This window comes from Salvelinus namaycush, chromosome 4, assembly GCF_016432855.1.
Source record: "Salvelinus namaycush isolate Seneca chromosome 4, SaNama_1.0, whole genome shotgun sequence".
NCBI lineage: Eukaryota > Metazoa > Chordata > Actinopteri > Salmoniformes > Salmonidae > Salvelinus > Salvelinus namaycush.
Window position 1 is genome coordinate 63,384,768 of NC_052310.1, and position 27,136 is coordinate 63,411,903.

A 27,136-nucleotide genomic window follows, 5' to 3' on the forward strand; every position below is an offset into this window, starting at 1 on the left:
AATGCAACGAGTACTTTTGGTTGTCAGGAAAAATGTATGGGAGTAAAATGTACATATTTTCTTTAGGAATGTAGTGGAGTAAACGTTGTCACAAATAAAAAGTAAAGTACAAATACCCCCAAAACATACTTAAGCAGTACTTTGAAGTAATTCTGCTTAAGTACTTTACACCACTGCATATGACTAACAACACAAGGCATTTGGCTCAGGGAAACAGTGTCTTTATTGTCAACATATGGCAACTCTGCTTTACTGGAGAGAAGCCATCAGATGTTACTTTAGAAAACATTATCTGGACTGAAACTGATCAATTTACAAATGCATCTAATCAAACCCTCATAATGCCAGATGTGATCCAGAACGATACATTAAGTTACATTGAATAATAATTAGTGAAACAGCAGGTGGGTTAGGGACTGATCGTTGTAACGTAATACATCGGAGTTATCGTGGTTGGAAACTGGAGCCTGTCTGACTGTGCAACAGAGACTTTAGCTCGACTGAAAAATGTATGTTGTGTCGCGGGTCTCTGTATCAGGTGATTGTCCGTTGCTCACCTGAGTCTCACTGACTGACTGTATGTATAAAACTAAACCAAAAAGACATGCTACAGTATAACCCACCCACGATCATCACCATAGTAAAAATAGGCTCAGTATTGTCTCATAGGGCCTCTCATAATAATGATAATAGGCCCTGTATCCTATCTCTTACTGCCTCTGATCAAATTCACATAATCTTATGTAAATTTGGATTTGAATAATCCCATCTGCATGATCATTATTAGTGTGGTCAGAGAAGTCAATAGGAGGATAAGAGAACAGTCTAAATATAGCAGGCTGTAGCTTCCTCAAGGCATCGTAAAACCCATGATTACTATTATTAAAAACTGCACATGGAATACCACAAGTACTGTATCATTCGCACAATAGAAAAAACATGACCGATTGGTTGGTTTTGGTTGGTGTTATGATGATGACTGACATGGGAGATTATTTAGCGATTTCCTGTGAATGAATGGTTGGTAGAAAATGCTTTTAAAAACGTTACATTCTCAGAGCCTTCAGAGAGTTCTTATGGTAGAGGGAGGTAATGTCAGGTGGATGGCTGTATCTGATGTTATCGCAAAGTTGTGTTTTGGTTGTATTAAAAACCACAGGGCTTGAGTAACCAGTAGGCCATATTTAGCATTACTTTTAGTGTTAAGTGAAAAGTGCAAAGATCATTTCATCAGAATTCCATTTCCCCCCATCATTCATTGCTTTTCACGATTTCCATCCAAGGGAGGGCAGGTCTGTGTGTGGGACAGAAATGTCAAATATAAAACAAGGGATTTTTACACATCTTCCTATTTGTTGCTGTACAATTTCCCACACTTATCCCTGCAAACAAAAGTGTCCATAGGACATCCCCAGAACGTCAGGATATTGTATCCTAAATTTGTCAGGACATTGTGTCATGGTCTTGTGTTTTTGTCTACTTCCCGGTTATCGAAACCTATTTGTAATGTTCCCTATTGGACATCAAATGACCTTATTATTATTATTATTATTATACCAAACTGGGATCAGTACTGAACGTCCCCTTATCGTCCTGATGTTAATGCCATGTTTTAATATTCCTAGAATGTTCTCAGAACGGCAGTGGAATAACATTTAGCCAAAACCCTAAAAGGGGCCTAATGGCAATGTTGCTTAGGACGTCCCCTGTTTGCTGGGATATACTATAAAGTACTTTATTCATATTAAAAGAGAAGAGGGTTGAGAGGGGTATTGGTAGAAACCAAAAAGTGCTTCAATGCATGGTCAGATCCGGTCCAATCCAGTCAGATCCAGTCTGATCCAGACCCAAACTCAGAGAGGCGGGGGAGCGGGCCTTAGCGGGCTCTCGGACGACAGCAGTACGGTGGCAGTAGTTGGAATGTTCAATGTTCCAGAATGTTCTAAAATATTGCAGAGAAACGGCGGCGCTACACACTGATCCATGATGGTTTAGCCCATGATTTACAGGAAGTAAAACAAATAAACCAAACAAACAAGCTAACACACTAAGCAACAAACAAACAGCTCAACAGAAACACTGAAACCTCTGGAGCCGAGTGAGATCATCTGTCTCAGTCTTGTTCCCCCAGAGGGGGATGTGTGTGTGTGTGTGTGTGTGTGTGTGTGTGTGTGTGTGTGTGTGTGTGTGTGTGAGGGGTCAATTGGCCCAGTGAAGGAGGTCTAGTCCTGGGAGAGGGGAGGGGACTGGTCCATACTGTTTCAGACTGTGTGGAGATGGGAGCAGGGTGAAGGTGGGTCACTCACACCTTAGTACAACCCCCATACTATAGTCTTATGCATGTCTGTGTGTTTTTTACTCGGTTTGCTCGTGTTTGTGTGTGTATATGTTGGTCAGCCAGAGTGTGCCTGTGTATTAGTATATGTAAAATGGTGTGGGCGCTTCAGTAATATGTTGGTCAGACATGTAGCACTTCCATACTGTAGTCCTCTGTCTCTGTGTACTGGGAGGAGTTTGTGTCAGACTGGGTGAGGGCCAGAGCCTCCTTGTGCTCCAAACTGGGCTCCATGAGGGGCAGTTTCTCGAACACTTGTTTTTTACACATCTCTGGGCGGTTCTGGACGTAGATCACCCGGTTGTAGGCCTTGAGTCTCCTCCACAGCTGGATGTAGACTTTACACTGGACATACATGAAGACCAGGCCACCCGTGAAGCCGATGGCTACCACCACCAGCTTGGTCCAGAATGGCCACTCCAGGATACCTGGGGTTAGAGTCAGAAGAGCGAGAGCGAGAAGAAAGAAAGAGGGAGGGAGAGTGAGAGAGAGACATGTAAAATACATTGCCAACAGTCACAAATATTTATATGCTTATCTAGGATGCAGATGCTACAAGAGATGGAGGGTGAAATAATTGGATCAGTTCTACCATGAGGAGGAGAGGAGAGGAGGGTAAAGAAAGGGAGGGTATTGTACTGTAGGAAGGAGGAACAGGAACTAGGCTCTATCTCAATTCCTCTTTCTGCAATTCCTTGCGTCCTATCTCCTCACCTCCTTCCCAAACAGATTGGAGAAGAAGGTCCAAGGTCCCTCCACTCTGGCCTTCTCCAATGCGTTTAAAAACATTTGACATTTTAGTAGGCACTCTTATCCAGAGCAACTTACAGTTAGTGCATTCATCTTAAGGTAGCTAGGTAAGACAACCACATATCACAGTCATAGTACAGTAAGTACAACTTTTCTGGGGGGGAGGGCAAAGAGGGAGGATGACAGGAATCAAGGTAAGATTCAATTAGAAAAAGCCCTATACACCAAAGCCGAGTCTCACAGGAAATTACATAAAACATGGTTAACGGTCAAAGGTGAAAAGTTTACCTGGGATTCTTCCGGCTGCATGGGTGAAGAGATTGCCATTACAATGTATTACCAGTGATAGACAGAGAGGGTGGAGAGTTTATAACTCAGTTTATCATGCACTTATACTGCTTATTCACTTACACTGGTGAAAAGAGGGTGGGGCTCTATCCCCTCCCCCCACTCCTCTCTCTAGCAGTACAATAACAGCTTAAAGGGGAGCTGAACTTCCTGATTTAGCCTTGGTTTCAATTCTCCTCATTAGGAAATGCGACTGAGATGGAGATTTTTTGGAGGCGTGCTTTGATGTGGGTGTCTCTTGTGTATGTGTTCGAACGTGGGAAGCGTTTTGTCTTTTTACTCTGCCACAACAGTGCACAGTTACAGCCACTCACCCTTCTAGACAACTTGAAACAGTCTAACCAGGTCTTGTGTCTGGAAGTAGCCAAGACTACCAAGTAAGATAGGCAACGTCTTTCGCCAATTAGCTTCATCCGGATAGCCTATCTATGGGGCTAGTTAGGGACCGTCAATACATTTCACAATGTAAATGGTACAATATTTTCATGTTGCACACCTTTAAGTTGTTTTATTAAATGCTTTCAATATTTGTATATGCATTTCTACAATTTAGAGTTGGTTTGAGGTTAATTCATTGAAATTTGGAGCTATTGGCATTTAAAAATATTGTCCCATGTATATTGTGTAATTTACTGATGTTCCCTAACTAGCTCCATAGGGATATCGAATTTCAGACAATTTTGACCATGGGCATTACGATCAGGTCGCGTGCAGATGCTCTAAGAATTTATGATTACTTGGATGATGCCAGCTGTGGACATGTAGGCAGGATTGAAATAAACCAAATTCAAGGAAAACTGTTACGATACCCTTCATTCAGTGACATACCATTTTTTCCTAATTATCTCGCAAATCTCTGTTTTGAATGAGACTAACTTTATGACCAAAAGTATCATAGTTTGTATATTTCACACTAGAATACATGTTTCTGACTAATATCATAGGCTGTTTTCTACCGAAGAAGTTGTTTATTGCCTTCAGTTGCTCTTTACCAGACCCAGAAAAACAGTTCTAATTGTCTTGCACCATGCTGAGAGTGCTGTCTACCAAATGACTTGATGTAATAAGAGAGAGATAAAGAGAGAGATACAGTGGGTACTTACTCATTATTACAAATAAATATCACAAACACTGACTTTAGATTTATAATGATCAACACAACATGTCAATCTGCGTGAACGGGCCTGACCCGAGAGTAGGGAAAGGGGATACCTAGTCAGTTGTACAACTGAAATGTGTCTTCCACATTTAACCCAACCCTTCTGAATCAGCGCGGGGGGCTGTCTTAACTGACAACTACGTCATCGGCGCCCGGGGAACAGTTGTTGTTGGGGGTTAACTGCCTTGCTCAGGGGCAGAATGGCAGATTTTTTTCACCTTGCCGGCTCTGGGATTCAAACCAGCGACCTTTCAGTTACTGGTCCAAAGCTCTTAACCGCCAGGCTACCTAGAGAGAGAGAGAGTGTGTGTGTGTGCGTGTGTGTGTGTGTCACGTTGTACTGTACTAGAGTTGTGTGTTGTGGTGCTTTGGCATGTTATGACTGTATTGAGTGAGGGGTGTAATGGGGTTTTTGCCATGCAGTGAAAGTATTTAAGGGTGTGCAGTGTCCACTCTGAGGGGTGTTGTGATGGTTTTGGTGCCTGTGATGACCTGCTCTGATCTCGTCTGCAGTGCGGTCAATGAGCACGTAGAGGGACCACACCACGCAAGTTATGGCGATGACATGGAACGTCACAGAACACATGATCTTCCTCCTCTCACTAGACGTCATCTGGAGCTTCTCCCACTGAGAGAAAGAGAGGAGGGAGGGAGGGAGGGAGGGAGGGAGGGAGGGAGGGAGGGAGGGAGGGAGGGAGAAAAAACGAAAGCGTTTAAGTCAGATACACACACTTAAATACTCCATTGTGTTCTCTCGGACAGGGTTTGGGCGATTGACCATCAATGGACTATGAGCAGTCTGGCAGAAAGTGCTCGCATGCCTCTCTTCACAAGCTGCTTAAATGAGTGCTAAATATTTGATGGCCATCATTCTGTCCGTGTTATGTGGATCATTCAGTTACACACTGATGCTGGTTAACTATTTATCAGCTGTCCAGTACTACTCAACCTCTTACAGATCCAACACACTGGACTGTTTCTTTATTGATCCATGAAACCCATTGAAATCAATGGTCAAAGTCAAATACATGACGAAAGGTTTTGCTACATTATACCTCCTGAATATCAGATGCAATCTCTCAATAACCTTCATAGATGTCAACATGCTTTGAAATGATTTATGACAAACATGAAATGAATGTAGACAATTTATTGGCATTGATTCGAGGAAAGGGAGAGATGAGAGTGGAGGAGAGGAGAGGTATGACAGAATATAGAATGGGGAGAGGACAAATTAGAGAATAGGAAGAAGAGGAGCAGGGAGGGAAAATGGACTTCTCTTCCTATCCACTGTTCCTTGGCAGAAAGGAGGTATAGATCTGTCTTCCTTGGCGATAGATCCCAGTGTGCCAGTCCTATAAACCAATATCCTGGCACCATGACTTCCTGAATAATGCAACATTTACAGAGGAACAGAGGTAGATAATAAAGACACTTCATCCTGATGGAGAGGAGAGGAAGAGGAAGAGGAGGAGGGGGAGAGAGGAGAGAGAGGTCAAGGAGGAGGGAGAGAGAGGAGGAGGAAGAGGAGGAGGAGGGAGAGAGAGGAGGAGGAGGGAGAGAGAGGACGAGGAGGGAGGATGAGGCGTAATGAGGATTTGGCCTGGTTTCCATGGTATTGTACTGAATTAACCCAGGATCTAAATTAACCCGGGTGGGGGGGGGGACGACGACGATAACTATTAACAGAATTTAAGTGCTTTTGTTCAGTTTATCATTTTAATTAAAATGTTGAATCTGCAAGCGTTAAAGATTGATAAATGCCTTAAATAAGACTGTATCATGTCAAAATCACTCGAAACCAATTGCAAAAGCCGAAAACCCAATGTCACGCTACTCTTATCAGTATTAGATAAATAAAACAGCTTTCTGTCTTGTCAGTGTCTTCGAGTGGGATTCACATCTGCATGTTCTGGTCACAGTCATCTCTGGGAGTGTAGACTAGAACAGAATGAGTGTAGTATGTGCACACACACACACCCCCCCTCACCCCCACAAACACACACACACACCTTCAGTCTCACCTTGCGAAGGGGTTTGAGCTTGGTCTCCATGATGAACTGGTACTTGCAGAGTTCACAGCAGCGTGTGTCCGAGGACTTGATCCACTGCTGCAGGCACGCCTGGTGGACAAAGCGTAGGCTGCCCGTACAGTTGCACGGTGTTATCAGTGGGCTGTCATCGTCTCCTTCGCAGTGACAGATCCTACAGAGAGAGACACAGACACAGATTAGTAGACCATAGCAGATACTCAGACAACAGACAGTCTCTAGACAGTTACTGATACAGAGTTAACACACTCTCAGTGACCCTAGAGGAGTATACAGACAGGACTCCAGAGGCAGAATACAGCCCAGACAGAGACACAACTCAGTGATGTTACCAGGAAATGTAGATATCAGAGTCTATATCAGACACAGACAGACATACTGATCACATCTGAACTAATAACACAACCCCAACACAGAGACTGTCCCCAAGAGGAAACTCAATAATGACAAACTAATGTAATTATTCCCAAATCAACTTCACAGTCATGAATCATTTGCTGTTTTCTGAGAGACATGGGTGGGAGGTGTCATAATACCCATAAAACTGGAAATTGGAAATGGTTCCAATAATTTTCCCACCATAAACTTTTCCCATAGGGGATTTTAGAAACACTTAAAATAAGGGCTGTGTTTTGTGTAGTCTTACCCTGGCGTGACATTTTCATAACCATGTAAATCTCTCTCGGACAAGGTGACTTCTAAAATCCCCTATGGGAAAAATGAATGGTGGAAAAACGATTGGAACCATTTCCCTGTTTGACCGCTAGGTTTTATGGGTATTATGACTCATACTGTGGTACTCATCCCTAGGGAAGGCCTAGAATGACATGTATAGTTTGTTACAGTATGGCTTACAAACACAACAACTTAAAGGTCTTTTACATCAGCAGCATTCAGCGTTGAGGGGCATGAGATCACTATAGTGACTCTGCGCACACACACGCCACTCTATTGAGAATTCTGAGCAATCCCCCCCCCCCCCCCACCACCACACACAGACACGTTCCCCTCCCCACAATCTGACAGGCTAATATAAAACGAGAGCAGAGAGCAGGAGCACAAGACGATTGAAATTTCGGGCAAATGTGGCCTTTGTCAGAACACTGACCTTGCCCTCTAACAGAGCTGAGCCGAGACAGAGATGAATCCTCAATGAGCCTGCTTCACAACACAAGGCTCCAAAAAGGCCTGGCTGATTTGAAATAGGAAAATATGAGGTGGTTTTATGTAAAATAGAATAGGATTGCGTTGAGTAAAGGGAGCTATGGGATAAAGTGGTTTTACGTAAAACAGAATAGGATTATGTTGAGTAAAGGTAGCTATGGGATAAAGTGGTTTTACGTAAAACAGAATAGGATTGTGTTGAGTAAAGGTAGCTATGGGATAAAGTGGTTTTACGTAAAACAGAATAGGATTGTGTTGAGTAAAGGTAGCTATGGGATAAAGTGGTTTTACGTAAAACAGAATAGGATTGTGTTGAGTAAAGGTAGCTATGGGATAAAGTGGTTTTACGTAAAACAGAATAGGATTGTGTTGAGTAAAGGTAGCTATGGGATAAAGTGGTTTTACGTAAAACAGAATAGGATTGTGTTGAGTAAAGGTAGCTATGGGATAAAGTGGTTTTACGTAAAACAGAATAGGATTGTGTTGAGTAAAGGTAGCTATGGGATAAAGTGGTTTTACGTAAAACAGAATAGGATTGTGTTGAGTAAAGGTAGCTATGGGATAAAGTGGTTTTACGTAAAACAGAATAGGATTGTGTTGAGTAAAGGTAGCTATGGGATAAAGTGGTTTTACGTAAAACAGAATAGGATGTGTTGAGTAAAGGTAGCTATGGGATAAAGTGGTTTTACGTAAAACAGAATAGGATTGTGTTGAGTAAAGGTAGCTATGGGATAAAGTGGTTTTACGTAAAACAGAATAGGATTGTGTTGAGTAAAGGTAGCTATGGGATAAAGTGGTTTTACGTAAAACAGAATAGGATTGTGTTGAGTAAAGGTAGCTATGGGATAAAGTGGTTTTACGTAAAACAGAATAGGATGTGTTGAGTAAAGGTAGCTATGGGATAAAGTGGTTTTACGTAAAACAGAATAGGATTGTGTTGAGTAAAGGTAGCTATGGGATAAAGTGGTTTTACGTAAAACAGAATAGGATTGTGTTGAGTAAAGGCAGCTATGGGACAAAGTGGTGGTAATTCTCTGGCAGAAAAACCAACCACTGTAGTTGAGATGGTCACAGTTTGGTAAAAAAAAATATTGCCCTTTCTCTCACCCAATACGGTTGGCTTCACTTCAAAATGAATGTAAAATGAAGGCATAATTTGTGTTCAAACAGAGTAAAGGGCAAATCCTTGAAGATTAATACTTAACATGAAACTAGTGATTTTCCTCAAGGCCTAAAGACACTTGAAAATTACCTGCCATGGTAATTTACTGACAAAGTCTTCTTAGTTGTCCTTGACAAGCGTTATAGAGCCATATTACATTGAATTACAATGAAAACAGTATTTTGCATGATATTCAGTCAGAATAAAATAACAAAATGGAACAGAGCAGAAAAGAAGAAAGGAAAGAACAGAGACTGAGAGCACAGCAGGGTTTAGAAATAAGTTGGTCAAAGGAGTGCCTCCTGTCTGATCATAACCATGAGGTAATCACACACACACACACACACACACACACACACACACACACACACACACACACACACACACACACACACACACACACACACACCTTGGTTAAGGGGGGAGGTGAGTATAGCGAGTCAGTTAGGAGGATAATGAGTTTGATCTGCCCAAAGCCTCACAAGATTAAACGACAACATGAACAAAGGAGGAGTCGAGGTGGAGGAAGATGGAGTGGGATGGAGGAATAGATGGAGGGATAAAGAAGAGGTAGTGTTTATTGCTGGGGTAGGTTGTTGTGGTGTGTTTGTATGCAGCTCTGCAAAGCACTGAGAAAAACAAGTTGATTCCCTCAATCCGTCTCACTAATTTAGAAGAGTTAACGAGAGATTATAATCAACACGTACCACACCAGACTGAGTCCATAATGTTATTCATAAAGTATGTGTACTAGTATTCAGATGTGTGAGACAGTGCTTTACCAGACGACTGTGAGCTGTTCCTAAGCTCTCTGTTGATTGGCAAATAAATTGGCTGTATTGGTATACATTTTATGCACTGCTGGCTTGCTGGTAATATTACAGAAACAGGGATTAAATTTGCCGTGCTCCGTCAGCCAGAACACGTCTTGTTGAGCAGAGATAGTGAGATGGCAGGTGCCAGATCTCGACATGGAACGCATTCAAATGCCAGCGGGAAACACGGGTTAAAATGATGATGGAAACAGGATGATAGAGAAACAAAGATAACTTCATTATAACGACTGTGTATTCCTGCAGAGATGTAGGATCTTCATTTTACCTACATTGTCACAGCAAAATTATCTTGCAGTAACAGGATTTGAACGTTTAGTCCATAACGTTGCTTGATCAGTGGTTAGGCTATTAGATGGCTTAAAGTATACATGAAAAGTGCAATGCTGTTAAAATAATCACGTGTTAGTGTAGGTTTTCAGTGAATTTATGGAAATCAAGAAGCTCATCTGCATTTCCTCATCTGAAAATTCTCAGCAACAAAATTCTGTCTCTCCAACTCCCACTGTACTGATATCTCTTGCAACACATTTGTGCTGGCTCGATTTCTGATCATTTCCTCTTGTTCAGGTCGACTCAAACCAGGGAGAGCCACTCCAATAATGTGTCAGAAAGACTGTTCTATTAGGGTAATAGCCAGGACAGAACAGAACAGAGCAGACAAAACAGGAAGGATTTGCATAAGTGGTGATCTCAGTCCATCAGGGTTGGGTGTCAATTCCATTTAAATTCCAGTCAATTCAGGAAGTACACTGAAATTCCAATTCCAATCTCTTCAATGCTTTTCAATGAGGAAAATGTGTAATTGGAATTTGGTTTACTTTCTGAATTGCCTGGAATTAAATTAGAATTGTCTCAACCCTGCAGTCCATGTGTGCGTCCAAAATGGCACCCTATTCCTTCTATAGTGCATTACTTTTGACCAGGGTGCATAGGCCCATATAAAGGGAACAGGGTCCAATTAAAGCTCCTTGGGCTCCCGAGTGGCGCAGAGGTCTAAGGCACTGCATCTCAGTGCTAGAGGCGTCACTACAGACACCCTGGTTGGAATCCAGGCTGTATCACAACCGGCAGTGATTGGGAGTCCTATAGGGCGGCGCACAATTGGCCCAGCATTGTCCGGGTTTGGCCGGTGTAGGCCGTCATTGTAAATAAGAATTTGTTCTTAACTGACTTGCCTAGTTAAATAAAGGTTATTTAACCTCTGACTCTACAGGAAGTACAGAGCAGTGGCGGTCGGTGACATTTAAGATGAGGTAGGACAATGTTTTTTTTAATGAGCATGGCCTTATTTCTATTATAGCATATTGGATGACTCTCATTCATATTCCATTCACCCAGCTCAATGTAACAGCATAGGTTTAGGCTACTACATGATACTCACCTTTTCCCTGTACCCATCATGAAGTTGCTACACCCTAACTTGGCCTATGAATGAACGTTTACAGGTCAAGAGAAAAATTTGAGTAATCAAGGTGGCAGACAGTGACACATTCAATACCACCTTGCACACTCTTGCCTGCATCTATCAGTTGCAAACAAGAGTTTCTATTGGACAAATTCAGGTATGTTGATCCCCGTTTCTTTACGTTTTCTTTTGTTTAAGAAATGTTTTTCAACAGAATCGGCGGAATGAATACACCCCTGATCACATGCAGACACAGTTCACATTCTTAGCAGCCACAGCATGATAATTTTTGCTCATTGTATAATTCCTTATCGTATCTACGCTCTCTCCTCCTCTCACCTTTTCCCTTCAATTGTGGACTTAATTGCACAACACATCAGTTGTCTGTGACCAGGCAAAACAACCTTTCCAAACCAAACCTTCAAATCATTACCGCTACACACAGCCTACATCGTTGTCAGCATATTAGCTCACGTCATAGTCAACATAGCTACTAGAACTAACGCGTTAGTAAACCCACTACAATCATGCAGTGCGGTGTACATTAAGCAATCAGTTTAGCAGTTACACCGGCAGGCCCCGGTGAAAATAAAACCAAAAGCTTACCTTGATTTGGAAGAGGTTCCAGCGTTGGATAGCCATAGCCAGCTAGCTAACATAGCATCCTCCACTGTTTGAGCCTGGTGTTTGAGTAGGCTAAACTAGCCAGCTGCATTCACTAGCTAAGTGAATATACAACAAAATATAGCTAGCCCTCTTTCGCTCCATCTCTCTAGCTTCTCCTTCATTTTTAAAGAAATTCATTTGTTAAAAACTGCTCAAGTATTGTCTTAAAAATCTCTTTGAGTCAACTACTCACCACCTTTTATGCACTGCAGTGCAGCTTATGCAGTGCAGCTGTAGCTTATTCTTTCAGTACTAGATTAATTCTCTGAACCTTTGATTGGGTGGACAACAGTTCATGCTAAAAGAGCTCTGATAGGTTGGAGGACGTCCTCCGGAAGTTGTCATAATTACTGTGTAAATCTATGGAAGGGGGTGACAACCATGAGCCTCCTAGGTTTTGTATTGAAGTCAATGTACCCAGAGGAGGACTGAAACAAGCTGTCCTCCGCCTTCACCATAGTGTACACTACAGAGTGCTGTTGAGGCTACTGTAGATCTTCATTTCAAAACAGTGTGTTTTAATAAATTATTTGGTGACACGTGAATATATTTAGTATAGTGTTATCTAAAAAGGATAACATTTTTAATGTTTCACAATTTTTATTAAATTCACTGAGGAGGATGGTTCTCCCCTTCCTCCTCTGAGGAGCCTCCACTGGTACAGAGGAGGAGTGATAAATCAGAACACCTTCATCCAAAAGCACTTGCTCCCTCTCGCCCTTTCTTTTTGTCTTTCTCTCTCCTCTGTCTGTGTCTCTCCCCCCCGCCACCACCACGCCTGCTGTCTCTGTGGATAACCAGCAAGCTAATTATTTAAATTCAATTTTTCAATTTAAAAATAAAATACACCCACGCAAGCATACTTGGAGAATAGACCAAAGTGTGACTGACCATTCCATTCCAGCTAGTCCCTGATCGCACAGTCACTACCACTTCACAGGAGGGATGGGCAGGGCTCTACCACGTCATATCACAGGAGGCGTAGGCAGGATCCAGCCATGGAATTCTATGTGTCTCTACCACATCACAGCACGGGGGTGAGCAGGAGAAGTCTACCACTTCACAGCACAGGGGGGTCACAATCCAGGAATCACCCACCTGCAGCAGTCTCCGGACAGCGAATAGGGCGAGAGCGGGCTTGGCGTGAGAGGCCCCATTTTGTCCGAATGGGCAGGTGACAAACACCGGTCTAGAATTGAAAAACGGTCCAGATCGCTGTCTTCGTCCATGTAGCAAAGGGGGGCTGCCCCAAGCCGACCCGAATCCCCGCTTCTGGCACCACTTCCTGGGGCTCCAGCCCCTGTCCAAGTTCCGGTCCTTCCCTGGGGGATCTCAAACACATCGTCATCCCCCAGGAGGCCCTCTGTTCCCCCCAGGGGAGGCTCATTGCCCCCCATTAGGGTGGTGGAGGATTTGGTGATGTGGAGGCGGGAGGCATAGCTACCCAGCTCAGAACACTGCAGACTGGCAGAGGTAGAGGAGCGAGAAAAGGGGAGGAAGAGGCGGAGGAGTTTGGAGCTGGGCGGGTGGAGGTGGGAGTTAGGAGGTGGTGGAGGAGGAGGAGGAGGGACGCCGGAAGAGTGAGGTTGGAGGCAGTGTTCGTGGGTGAGGTACTTGTAGTTGTTGGTGAATGAGGGAACGAGGTGAGGGTGTGTGCGGGTGAGTGTGTGCGTGGGGAAGGGAGGATGGTTCGAGGCCGGGTGTGGGAGTGTGGCTGCTTTGCCGTTGAACATCTTGGACTTCTGGTCAGTGTTGGGTTGTTTAGGTTTTACATCCAGCTCTCCTTCAGAACAGGTCCGGTCTATGAAGTGCAGTCCGCTACAGAGGCTGTCCATGCGCTGGCCCACATCGTTCAGAGAGTGAGAGAACTTCAGCGTCCCGTTGACGGTGGAGGGGCGGAGCAATGAGAGCCATTCCGTCCCGAAGGAGAGCCCGCCCCGGCCTTTGGAGGGCTTGAAGGCTGGGGGGGTATCCAGGCAGAGTGTTGTCACAGAGATGCCCCCTCCTGACCCCTGAGAGGTTTTGCTGTTGGAGTTCATCAGAACCACAGTGGTCTGCAAAGGCTGTGTGTGTGGGATCGTAGGGATGGAGGTTGGAGGAGGGGAGAAAGGAAGGGATGGTCGGGCAGACGATAGCAGAAAACCAGTACAGGAGAGAAGGATAGATGGGTAGCAGGATGGAGGAGAGATGGGTAGAAAAAATATATATGAAATGAAACAAAAGGCCAGCATGCAATCAAACAAAAAAAATAAAGGAAAGGATGGAGAGTTAAATCAGGGAAACTCCCTTCCTGACCTTGCACAAAGGGGTTGGCATAAAGCTGAACACCATTTCTGGACAATAAAGTATTATTCTTCAGTACAGTGTAGTACTCCTCACTGCCATATCTAGCTCCCGTCTATTCTGTTTAGCATCAGACAACACCATATGTAACCCATCTGGCACCTTGCTTTCAATCAACTAAATCAACTAAACATGGGACTGCTAAGATCCAGAGCCAGTAAACCCTCAGCAGCCCAAAGCATTTGAAGGATGTACACCAGCAGATGTCATGGTTGGAGGGTTAAAGGTCAGGGGTTCAGGGGTTCAGGGGTTAGAGTTTAAAGGTTATTGTTTAAAGGTGTGTGTACAGTACCTGCAGATGTCCTGGTTGGAGGGGGTGACCGATGACCGTGAAAAGCTGCAGGGGGCGTTGACGGAGGTGGGACTCCCCGCCTGAGGAAGAGAGAGAGAGAGAGAAACCAATATAATTCTGATTAGTCTCATCGGCATCACCAGAAAAATAGTAACATTGGGCTTCATTTACAATAAAGAGAAAGAGCTGGCCTCCGATTAGCTCTGTATCTTCCTCAGATAGCAAGCCGTTAGCTAGCTAGCAAGGGTATTTTCTGAGACTGCCAAAGGAAATATCTCCAACGTTAGAGAACAAGCAAATAGCTTATGTAGAACTTCATCCAGTCCATTTTACTACACTTCCACGGAATGCATCATAAACATGGCATGTACTGACGCACAGCGTGATAAAAACAACAACCACACTGACAGAGTCCAGGAGATAAAAGGGATTCAGAGCTGTCAAGAGTGCCGACCAAACTCATACAAATATACACAGTACAGCTGGCTGTTAGTTCACATTACATTACCACTAGCTGGCATCTGACGGAATTATTTCAAACGGCAAAACATTTGAAAAAAACAACAACTGGAAAACCAGTTTCAAAACTTAAACTACTTCTGCAGATACTCGTATTTTCAGTTGGTCGGTTTATTAATTATCTGTTAATTTAAAGGTTGAACGTGAAAGTGTTAAAACATTTTCCATAGACTCAATGAAGTACTTCAAAACTGCCACGCGAGCCTGGATTTCAAACGATCATGGTCATGGCGTGAATAAGCTCTATACCTCATTAAAACACTCATTAGCAGCACTGGTGTGGTAGTAACAAATGGGATCAGAAATCCTTTTGTCTATAACCTTGGTGTAGCCTTATACTCAGTGGTAGTAGAGGTGTGTTGTAATATTATGTCCCGGTACATCTGGTGTAGGCTAGTGGTTAGAGCGTCGGGCCAGTAACCGAAAGGTTGCTGGATCGAATCCCAGAGCTGACAAGGTAAAAATCCCACTGTTCCCCGGTCATTGTAAATAAGAATTTGTTCTTAACTGACTTGCCTAGTTAAAAAAAGGTTACATTTAATAAATAAATAAAATCAGAAGCCTCCCAGGCTACAGGCACTGTGTGCATTAGCCTCTACTACCCACTAATTACCTATTGACTACATCTGTAACTAAAGGGCAATTTATAGCTCAGGGGTTGGATGAGATCAATAAATTATTCAATGAATTCAACTCTGCCTTCACCTTCTCTCTCTGCCTGTCAATTCAAGGGCTTTACTTGCCAAAGCAAGTGAAGTGGATAATGAACAAAGTGAAATGAACAGTAAACATTACACTCACAGTTCCAAAAGAATAAAGACATTTCAAATGTCATATTATGTCTATATACAGTGTTGTAGCAATGTGCAAATAGTGAAAGTCCAAAAGGGAAAATAAATATGGGTTGTATTTACAATGGTGTTTGTTCTTCAGTGGTTGCCCTTTCTTGTGGCAACAGGTCACAAATCTTGCTGCTGTGATGGCACACAGTAGATATGGGAGTTTATCAAAATTGGGTTTGTTTTCAAATTCTTTGTGGATCTGTGTAACCTGAGGGAAATATGTGTCTCTAATATGGTCATACATTTGGCAGGAGGTCAGGAAGTGCACCTCAGTTTCCACCTCATTTTGTGGGCAGTGTGCACATAGCCTGTCCTCTCTTGTGAGCCAGGTGTGCCTACGGCGGCCTTTCTCAATAGCAAGGCAAGTGAAGTGAGTCTGTACATAGTCAAAGCATTCCTTAAGTTTGGGACAGTCACAGTGGTCAGGTATTCTGCCACTGCGTACTCTCTGTTTAGGGCCAAGGAGCATTCTAGTTTGCACAGTTTTTTTGTTATTTCTTTAAAATGAGTCAGGTAATTATCTTTTTGTTTTCTCATGATTTGGTTGAGTCTAATTGTGTTGCTGTCCTGGGGCATTGTGGGGTCTGTTTGTGAACAAAGCCCCAGGACCAGCTTGCTTAGGGGACTCAGCGTAACTCTCTCTCTCACTTTGTTGTCTGATTGTCTTGCCATCTTGCGCACACACACACACACACACACACACACACACACACACACACACACACACACACACACACACACACACACACACACACACACACACATATGAAGAAAAATAACCGCATGTAGGGGTGTGATGATCAAAACAGAGGAACTGTCTTTAAAATCAATAAGACGAGACAATATTTAACTGTGGAAGTAGAACATTTACATTGTGTGTTATTACACACCAGCAAGACTAGGAAAATGAGGAAGGTACTGTGTTAACTATATAATTCTCAGATATACTGGCTATAATGGCACCGGAGAGGATGGCTGCCGTTTTACGGGTTCGTAACCAACTGTGCTATTTTGTTAGTTTTTATTCTCATTGTTTGTAACTAATTTTGCACATAATGTTGATGCTACCATCTCATATGACCAAAAAGAGAGTCTGGACATCAGCACAGCAATTACACACCTCGAACTGGACAATTAAAAAAAAATCCCCATTAAATCCCCGACGAGTAGGTAAACCACCGCTACCCTCCGTATTATTGGCCAACGTGCAATCATTGGAAAACAAACTGGATGATCTATGATTAAGACTATCCTACCAACGGGACATTAAAAACTGTAATATGTTATGTTTCACCGGCTAAACAACGATAAGGATAATATAGAGCTGGCTGGCATCTCCGTGTTTCGGCAGGACATAGCAGCTATGTCTAGTAAGATGAGGGGATGGGGATGTGTGTCTATTTGTCAATAACTGCTGGTGCGCGATGTCTAATATTAAAGAAGTCTTGAAGTATTGCTCGCCTGAGGTAGAATACCTCATGATAAGCTGTAGACCACAATATCTATGTTATTGGTAGTCGTCTATTTACCACCACGAACCGATGCTGGCACTAAGATCCCACTCAACGAGCTGTGTAAGGCCATAAGCAAACAAGAAAATGCTCATCCAGAAGTGGTGCTCCAAGTGGCCGGGGACTTTAATGCAGGCAAACTTAAATCCGTTTTACCTCATTTCTACCAGCATGTCAAGTGTGCAACCAGAGGAAAAACTCTAGACCACCTTTGCTCCACACACAGAGATGCATACAAATCTCTCCCTCACCCTCCATTTGGCAAATCTGACCAATCCTTCTGATTCCTGCATACAATCACTGAAAAAACTAAAGCAGGAAGTACCAGTGACTCACTCAATACGGACGTGGTCAGATGATGCGGATGCTACGCTACAGGACTGTTTTGCTAGCACAGACTGGAATATGTTCCGGGATTCATCTAATGGCATTGAGGAGTATACTACCTCAGTCACTGGCTTCATCAATAAGTGCATTGACGACGTCGTCCCCACAGTGACCGTACGTACATATCCCAACCAGAAGCCATGTATTAGAGGCAACATCCGCACGAGCTAACGGCTAGAACTACCGCTTTCAACGAGCAGGACACTAATCTGGACGCTTATAAGAAATCCTGCTATGCCCTCAGATGAACCATCAAACAGGTAAAGCGTCAATAGAGGACTAAGATTGAATCCTACTACACCGGCTCTGACGCTTGTTGGATGTGGCAGGGCTTAAAAACTATTACAGACTACAAAGAGAAATCCAGCCGCGAGCTTCCCAGTGACGAGAGCCTACCAGACGAGCTAAATGCCATTTATGCTCGCTTCGAGGCAAGCAACACTGAAGCATGCATGAGAGCACCAGCTGTTCCGGGCAACTGTGTTATCACTCTCTCCGTAGCCGATGTGAGTAAGACCTTTAACCTGTCTAGGACTGGGCGGAACCCCTCGCCAACAGCCAATAAAATTGCAGGGCGCCAAATACAAAACAACAGAAATCTCATAAATCAAATTTCTCAAACATACAAGTATTAGGCACCATTTTAAAGATAAAATTCTCGTTAATCCAGCCACAGTCTCTGATTTCAAAAATGCTCTACAGCGAAAGCTCCACAAACGATTATGTTAGGTCACCACCAAGTCACAGATAAACACAGCCATTTTTCCAGCCAAAGAGAGGAGTCACAAAAAGCACAAATAGAGATAAAATTAATCACTAACCTTTGATGATCTTCATCAGGTGACACTCATAGGACTTCATGTTACACAATACATATATGTCTTGTTCGATTAAGTTCATATTTATATCCAAAAACCTTTACATTGGCGCCATGTACAGAAATGCCTCCAAAATATCAGGAGAAATTGCAGAGAGCCACGTCAAATAACAGAAATACTCATCATAAACTTTGCCGTTTACTTGACGTTGACGTTTACACTTGTTCTTAATGCAAATGCTGTGTCAGATTTCAAAAAGCTTTACGGCAAAACACAATATTCAATAATCTGAAAACAGCGTTCAGCCACAAAAGCAAGCCATACAGTTGCCCGCCAAATTGTGCAGTCAACAAAACTCATAAAAAGCATTATAAATCTTCACTTACCTTTGCTGATCTTCGTCGGAATGCACTCCCAGGACTCCCACAAGAAATGTTTGTTTTGTTCGGTAATGCCCATCATTTATGTCCAAATATAGCTATTTTTGTAGCGTGTTTGGTAAACAAATCCAACGTCAGGAAGCGCGTTCACTAAAAGCTGACGAAATGTCCAAAAGTTCCGTAACAGTCAGTAGAAACATGTCAAACGATGTATTGAATCAATCTTTAGAATGTTTTTAACATAAATCTTGAATAACGTTCCAACCGTAGAATTACATTGACTTCAGATGAGTGATGGAACAGAGCTCCCTCTCATGTGAACGCGCATGGTCAAAGAATGGTCAGGTCATGGCAGACCTGACTAATTCCCCTCTCATTCGGCCCCCCTTCACAGTAGAGGCATCAGACAAGGTTCTACAGACTGTTGACATCTAGTGGAAGCCGTAGGAAGTGCAAACTCATCCATATCTCGCTGTGATTTCAATAGGATCTTGGTTGAAAATCGACCAGCCTCAGAATTTACACTTCCTGTTTGAAATTTTTCTCAGGTTTTTGCCTGCCATATGAGTTCTGTTATACTCACAGACATAATTCAAACCGTTTTAGAAACTTCAGAGTGTTTTCTATCCCAATACTAATAATAATATGCATATATTAGCAACTATGACTGAGGAGAAGGCCGTTTAGTCTGGGCACCTCTGTGCACCTTTCATCCAAGCTACACAATACTGCCCCTGCAGCCATAAGAAGTTAATGCAACCTCTGTCAGATTTCAAAAAACTTTACGGAAAAAGCATAATCTGAGAACGGCACTCAGAGGCCAAACCAGCCAGAGAAATATACGCCATGTTGGGTAGTCAACATTATTCATATTATTCATATATACAATGGGGCAAAAAAGTATTTAGTCAGCCACCAATTGTTCAAGTTCTCCCACTTAAAAAGATGAGAGAGGCCTGTAATTTTCATCATAGGTACACTTCAAATATGACAGACAAAATGAGAAAAAAAAATCCTGAAAATCACATTGTAGGAGTTTTAATGAATTTATTTGCAAATTATGGTGGAAAATAAGTATTTGGTCACCTACAAACAAGCAAGATTTCTGGCTCTCACAGACCTGTAACTTCTTCTTTAAGAGGCTCCTCTGTCCTCCACTCGTTACCTGTATTAATGGCACCTGTTTGAACTTGTTATCAGTATAAAAGACACCTGTCCACAACCTCAAACAGTCACACTCCAAACTCCACTATGGCTAAGACCAAAGAGCTGTCAAAGGACACCAGAAACAAAATTGTAGACCTGCACCAGGCTGGGAAGACTGAATCTGCAATAGGTAAGCAGCTTGGTTTGAAGAAATCAACTGTGGGAGCAATTATTAGGAAATGGAAGACATACAAGACCACTGATAATCTCCCTCGATCTGGGGCTCCACGCAAGATCTCACCCTGTGGGGTCAAAATGATCACAAGAACGGTGAGCAAAAATCCCAGAACCACACGGGGGGACCTAGTGAATGACCTGCAGAGAGCTGGGACCAAAGTAACAAAGCCTACCATCAGTAACACACTACGCCGCCAGGGACTCAAATCCTGCAGTGCCAGACGTGTCCCCCTGCTTAAGCCAGTACATGTCCAGGCCCGTCTGAAGTTTGCTAGAGAGCATTTGGATGATCCAGAAGAAGACTGGGAGAATGTCATATGGTCAGATGAAACCAAAATAGAACTTTTTGGTAAAAACTCAACTCGTCGTGTTTGGAGGACAAAGAATGCTGAGTTGCATCCAAAGAACACCATACCTACTGTGAAGCATGGGGGTGGAAACATCATGCTTTGGGGCTGTTTTTCTGCAAAGGGACCAGGACGACTGATCCGTGTAAAGGAAAGAATGAATGGGGCCATGTATCGTGAGATTTTGAGTGAAAACCTCCTTCCATCAGCAAGGGCATTGAAGATGAAACGTGGCTGGGTCTTTCAGCATGACAATGATCCCAAACACACCGCCTGGGCAACGAAGGAGTGGCTTCGTAAGAAGCATTTCAAGGTCCTGGAGTGGCCAAGCCAGTCTCCAGATCTCAACCCCATAGAAAATCTTTGGAGGGAGTTGAAAGTCCGTGTTGCCCAGCAACAGCCCCAAAACATCACTGCTCTAGAGGAGATCTGCATGGAGGAATGGGCCAAAATACCAGCAACAGTGTGTGAAAACCTTGTGAAGACTTACAGAAAATGTTTGACCTCTGTCATTGCCAACAAAGGGTATATAACAAAGTATTGAGATAAACTTTTGTTATTGACCAAATACTTATTTTCCACCATAATTTGCAAATAAATTCATTAAAAATCCTACAATGTGATTTTCTGGATTTTTTTTCTCATTTTGTCTGTCATATTTGAAGTGTACCTATGATGAAAATTACAGGCCTCTCTCATCTTTTTAAGTGGGAGAACTTGCACAATTGGTGGCTGACTAAATACTTTTTTGCCCCACTGTAAATATTCACTTACCTTTGATGATCTTCATCAGAATGCACTCCCAGGAATCGCAGTTCCACAATAAATGTTTGTTTTGTTTGATAATGTCCATCATTTATGTCCATTTATGTCCAATAGCTTCTTTTGTTAGGGCTTTTGGTAAACAATCCAAAAGCGCGATCTGGTCCATTCGGACGAAACCTTCAAAAAGTTATATTACAGGTCGAAGAAACTTGTCAAACTAAGTATAGAATCAATCTTTAGGATGTTTTTATCATAAAAGTTCAATACTGTTCCAACCGGAGAATTCCATTGTCTGTAGAATTGCACTGGAACGAGAGCAACCTCTCAAGTGAAAGCGCATGACTGAGAACGAGGCTGTAGGCAGACCCCTTATTAAAACAGCTCCCATCCGGCCCCCCTTCACATGAGCAGCCTGAAACCACGTTCTAAATACGGTTGACATCTAGTGGAAGCCTTAGGAAGTGAAAAATAACCCATATCCCACTGTGTATTCGATAGGGGTGAGTTCAAAAACTACAAACCTCAGAGCCTACCAGACGAGCGAAATCACTTCTATGCTCGCTTCGAGGCAAACAACACGGAGGCATGCATGAGAACATCAGCTGTTCCGGATGACTGTGTGATCACGCTCTCCGTAGCCGACATGAGTAAGACCTTTAAACAGGTCAACATAGACAAGGCTGCGGGGCCAGAAGGATTACCAGGAAGTGTGCTCCGGGCATGTGCTGACCAACTGGCATGTGTCTTCACTGACATTTTCAACATGTCCCTGATTGAGTCTGTAATACCAACATGTTTCAAGCAGACCACCATAGTACCTGTGCTCAAGAACACAAAGGCAACCTGCCTAAATGACTAAAGACCAGTAGCACTCACGTCCGTACCCATGAAGTGCTTTGAAAGGTTGGTAATGGCTTACATCAACCCCATTATCCCAGAAACCCTAGACCCACTCCAATTTGCATACCGCCCAAACAGATCCACAGATGATGCAATCTCTATTGCACTCCACACTGCCCTTTCCCACCTGGACAAAAGGAACACGTATGTGAGAATGCTATTCTTTGACTACAGCTCAGCGTTCAACACCATAGTACCCTCAAAGCTCATCACTAAGCTAAGGATCCTGGGACTAAACACCTCCCTCTGCAACTGGATCCTGGACTTCCTGATGGGCCACCCCCAGGTGGTGAGGGTAGGTAGCAACACATCTGCCACGCTGATCCTCAACACTGGAGCCCCTCAGGGGTGCGTGCTCAGTCCCCTCCTGTACTCCCTGTTCACCCACGACTGCATGGCCAGGCACGACTCCAACACCATCATTAAGTTTGCAGACGACACAACAGTGGTAGGCCTGATCACCGACAACGACGAGACAGCCTATAGGGAGCAGGTCAGAGACCTGGCCGGGTGGTGCCAGAATAACAACCTATCCCTCAACGTAACCAAGACTAAGGAGATGATTGTGGACTACAGAAAAAGGAAGACCAAGCACGCCCCCATTCTCATCGACGGGGCTGTAGTAGAGTAGGTTGAAAGCTTCAAGTTCCTTGGTGTCCACATAAACAACAAACTAGAATGGTCCAAACACACCAAGACAGTTGTGAAGAGGGCACAACAAAGCCTATTCCCCCTCAGGAAACTAAAAATATTTGGCATGGGTCCTGAGATCCTCAAAAGGTTCTACAGCTGCAACATCGAGAGCATCCTGACTAGTTGCATCACTGCCTGGTACGGCAATTGCTTGGCCTCCGACCGCAAGGTACTACAGAGGGTAGTTCGTATGGCCCAGTACATCACTGTGGCTAAGCTGCCTGCCATCCAGGACCTCTACACCAGGCGGTGTCAGAGGAATGCCCTAAAAATTGTCAAAGACCCCAGCCACCCCAGTCATAGACTGTTCTCTCTACTACCGCATGGCAAGCGGTACCGGAGTGCCAAGTCTAGGACAAAAAGGCTTCTCAACAGTTTTTACCCCCAAGCCATAAGACTCCTGAACAGGTAATCAAATGGCTACCCGGACTATTTGCATTGTGTGCCCCCCAACCCCTCTTTTTACGCTGCTGCTACTCTCTGTTTATCATATATGCATAGTCACTTTAACTATACATTCATGTACATACTACCTCAATTGGGCCGACCAACCAATGCTCCCGCACATTGGCTAACCGGGCTATCTGCATTGTGTCCTGCCACCCACCACCCGCCAACCCCTCTTTTATGCTACTGCTACTCTCTGTTCATCATATATGCATAGTCACTTTAACCATATCTACATGTACATACTACCTTAATCAGCCTGACTAACCGGTGTCTGTATGTAGACTCGCTACTTCTATAGCCTCGCTACTGTATATAGCCTGTCTTTTTACTGTTGTTTTATTTCTTTACTTACTTATTGTTCACCTAATACCTTTTTTGCACTATTGGTTAGAGCCTGTAAGTAAGCGTTTCACTGTAAGGTCTACAGCTGTTGTATTCGGCGCACGTGACAAATAAACTTTGATTTGATTTGATTTGATTCTATAAAAGGTCAATCCAATCATTGTGTCTGCCAATCTGTAGGACTACAACCTCAGATCTGAATGGAACAGGCATTAATGATAATCGGCTATACATTTTACTAACATTTATGCAATATACTTTTTACTTATCTATCCATTATCACCAGAACGTCTGTATGAAGCGGGTGATGAAACAAACAGAAAACTAAAAAGCTTCTATCCAAAGTGACTTAAAGTACAATGTATGCATACATTTTTCAGAAATGAACCCACAGTCGTGGCATTGGCAAGTTCTAACAGAGCCTGTTAATGTGTGTCAGAATGTACACATAATTTACCATTCCTGTCATTCTCCTCATACCTCAAACACATCTCTATCCAACTCTCTGCTCTTCTCTGTTTGCACAGCCAACATTTCCTTGTTCTTTCAATTTAATTTCCCTTTAGGTATTTCACCTCAGTGAACAAAATGATGGTATGAGTCTTACTGAGGCCAAAGACCAAAGCAAATAACTCAGGCTTGGAGAGACCAAGATGAGGCAGACTCAATCCAACCTAGTAACCATGATAATGACACTTACCGCAATAACAACTAGAAGTAGGCACTGTGTGCTACTGAGACCAGATTCTAATAAAAAAAACGTATTCTACTGCCAATATGGGGCTCCCGAGTGGCGCTGCGGTCTAAGGCACTGCATCTCAGTGCTAGAGGCGTCACTACAGACCCTGGTTTGATTCCAGGCTGTATCACAACCAGCCGTGACTGAGAGTGCCATAGGGCGGCGCAAAATTGTCCCGAGTTAGGGTTTGGCCGGGGTAGGCCATCATTGTAAAATAAGAATTGGTTCTTAACTGACTTGCCTAGTTAAAAAAAGGTTATATAAAAAGAGTGAGGAAATCTACAAGACGGAGATGGCCTATATCTGGGTTATGTTGGCAAGACTGTGGCAACTGTGTAGCAGTACAAATCAAATAGTATTCGGTCACTTCCTCACAGTCTAACCAAGGTGAAGGAACTGAAGTAAAACTGAATGTACAAGAGGACTATTCAGCCACATAGGAACATGTAAGGTCAATAGAAAGTCCATTATAATTAAAATGTTTATGCAGTTGCATGGCAGTGCAAAATAAATAGTATACTGTCGCTATAAACAGCAAAGTGCAGTGCGCTCCAAAGCAATGGTCAGCTGTCAGCATTGGAAAGAGAACGAGAGACAGTGATGTAGGCCTAAACAGTAGCAAACTCCTGCAAACCATAGCCACGGGAAGTAGGGGTGCTGCAGCACCCCCTGATAAATCCAAAACATGTCCCCACCAAATTTGTGCACTAGGCCTTTATTACTCCTGTATGAATGTAGAAAATAGCCCCTCTTCTCTGACTAACTCATATGGTCTCTGACTCCCCAGTAAACTACTCTGGTATGATAAGATGCTGTTTGCCATACTGATGTTGCTGCGCGCACACACACACACACACACACACACACACACACACACACACACACACACACACACACACACACACACACACACACACTGAATACTAAGAGCTGCCTGCCTCACGCATGACACATGTTCATAAACACGCCTGAGTGCTCAGTCAAACACGCGCCATTGTGTGACTAAAAGTGTCTGCCTGGATATAACCTTGTCCCAAGGCTATTGTGCACAGTGCATATACAGTGCCTTCAGAAGGTATTCACACCCCTCGACTTTTTCCAAATTTTATTGTGTTACAAAGTGGGGTTAAAATTGATTTAATTGTCAATTTTTTGTCAACGATCTACACAAAATACTCCGTAATGGCAAAGTGGAAAAATTATTATTATTATTATTTTTTTTGAAATAAAACACTAATATAGCTTGATTACATGAGTATTCAACTCTCATAGTCAATACATGTTAGAATCACCTTTAGCAGCAATTACAGCTGTGAGTCTAAGAGATTTTCACACCTGGATTGTATAATATTTGCACATTATTCTTTTAAAAATTCTTTAAGCTCTCTCAAGTTTGTTGTAAATCATTGCTAAACGACCATTTTCAATTCTTCCCATAGATTTTCAAGCCGATTTAAGTCACAACTGATACTAGGCCACTCAGGAACATTCAATGTCGTCTTGGTAAGCAACTCCAGTGAATATTTGGCCTTGTGTTTTAGGTTATTGTCCTGCTGAAAGGTCAATTTGTCACCCAGTATATGCTAGAAAGCAGACTGAACCAGGTTTTCCTCTAGGATTTTGCCTGTGTTTATTTTCATGATAAAAAACTCCATAGTCTTTGCCGAAGACAAGAATAACCATAACATGATGCAGCCACCACCATGCTTGAAAATATGAAGAGTGGTACTCAGTGATGCGTTGTGTTGGATTTGCTCCAAACATAATGCTTTGTATTCAGGACTTAAAGTTGATTTCTTTGCCACATCTTTTGCAGTTTTACTTTAGTGCCTTATTGCAAACAGAATGCATGTTTTGGAATACTTGTATTCAGTACAGGCTTCCTTCTTTGCACTCTTATCAATTAAGTTAGTTATTGCGGAGTAACTACAATGTCGTTGACACATCCTCAGTTTTTCTCCTATCACAGCCATTGAACTCTGCAACTGTTGGACTCATGGTGAAATCCCTGAGCGGTTTCCTTCCTCCAGCAACTGAGTTAGAAAGGATGCCTTTCTTTGTAGTGACTCGGCCTATTTATTTACCATCCAAAGTGCAATTAATAACTTCACCATGCTCAAAGGGATATTCAATGTCAGATTTTATTTTTATTACCCATCTACCAATAGGTGCCCTTTGTGAGGCATTAGAAAATATCACTGGTCTTTGTGGTTGAATGTGTGTTTGAAATACACTGCTCGACTGAGGGAGCTTACAGATAATTGTATGAGTGGGGTACAGAGATAAGGTAGTCATTCAAAAAATCATGTTAAACACTATTACTGCACACGTCACAGTGAGTTTATTATGAACTTATTATGTGACTTAAGCCAATTTTTACTCCTGGATTTATTTAGACTTGCAATAAAAGGGGTTGAATACTTACTGACTCAGGACATTTCAGCTTTTTATTTTTGCAAAACGGTTTTCGCCAGGCATAAATGGGACCAATGTCATCCAAAAAGTTAAACTTTTGAATCATCTGTCCATAGAACATTCATCCAAGAGTC

The 27,136-nt window shown here is 42.9% G+C and overlaps 1 protein-coding gene across 2 annotated transcripts in view; it reads right to left on the reverse strand.

Moving 5' to 3' along the window:
- Positions 1-205: 205 nt before the first annotated feature.
- Positions 206-27,136, reverse strand: part of LOC120046717 (E3 ubiquitin-protein ligase MARCHF8-like) — a 126,447-nt gene continuing 99,516 nt past the window's right edge. For both annotated transcript variants that reach the window (XM_038992162.1, XM_038992163.1), the window contains 4 exons: positions 14,512-14,591; positions 6,617-6,797; positions 5,085-5,220; positions 206-2,763 (listed from right to left, as the gene is read on the reverse strand). In XM_038992162.1, the coding sequence (XP_038848090.1) occupies positions 2,459-2,763; positions 5,085-5,220; positions 6,617-6,797; positions 14,512-14,591 (702 nt within the window). In that variant the 3' untranslated portion in view covers positions 206-2,458. The remainder of the gene's footprint in view (positions 2,764-5,084; positions 5,221-6,616; positions 6,798-14,511; positions 14,592-27,136) is intronic.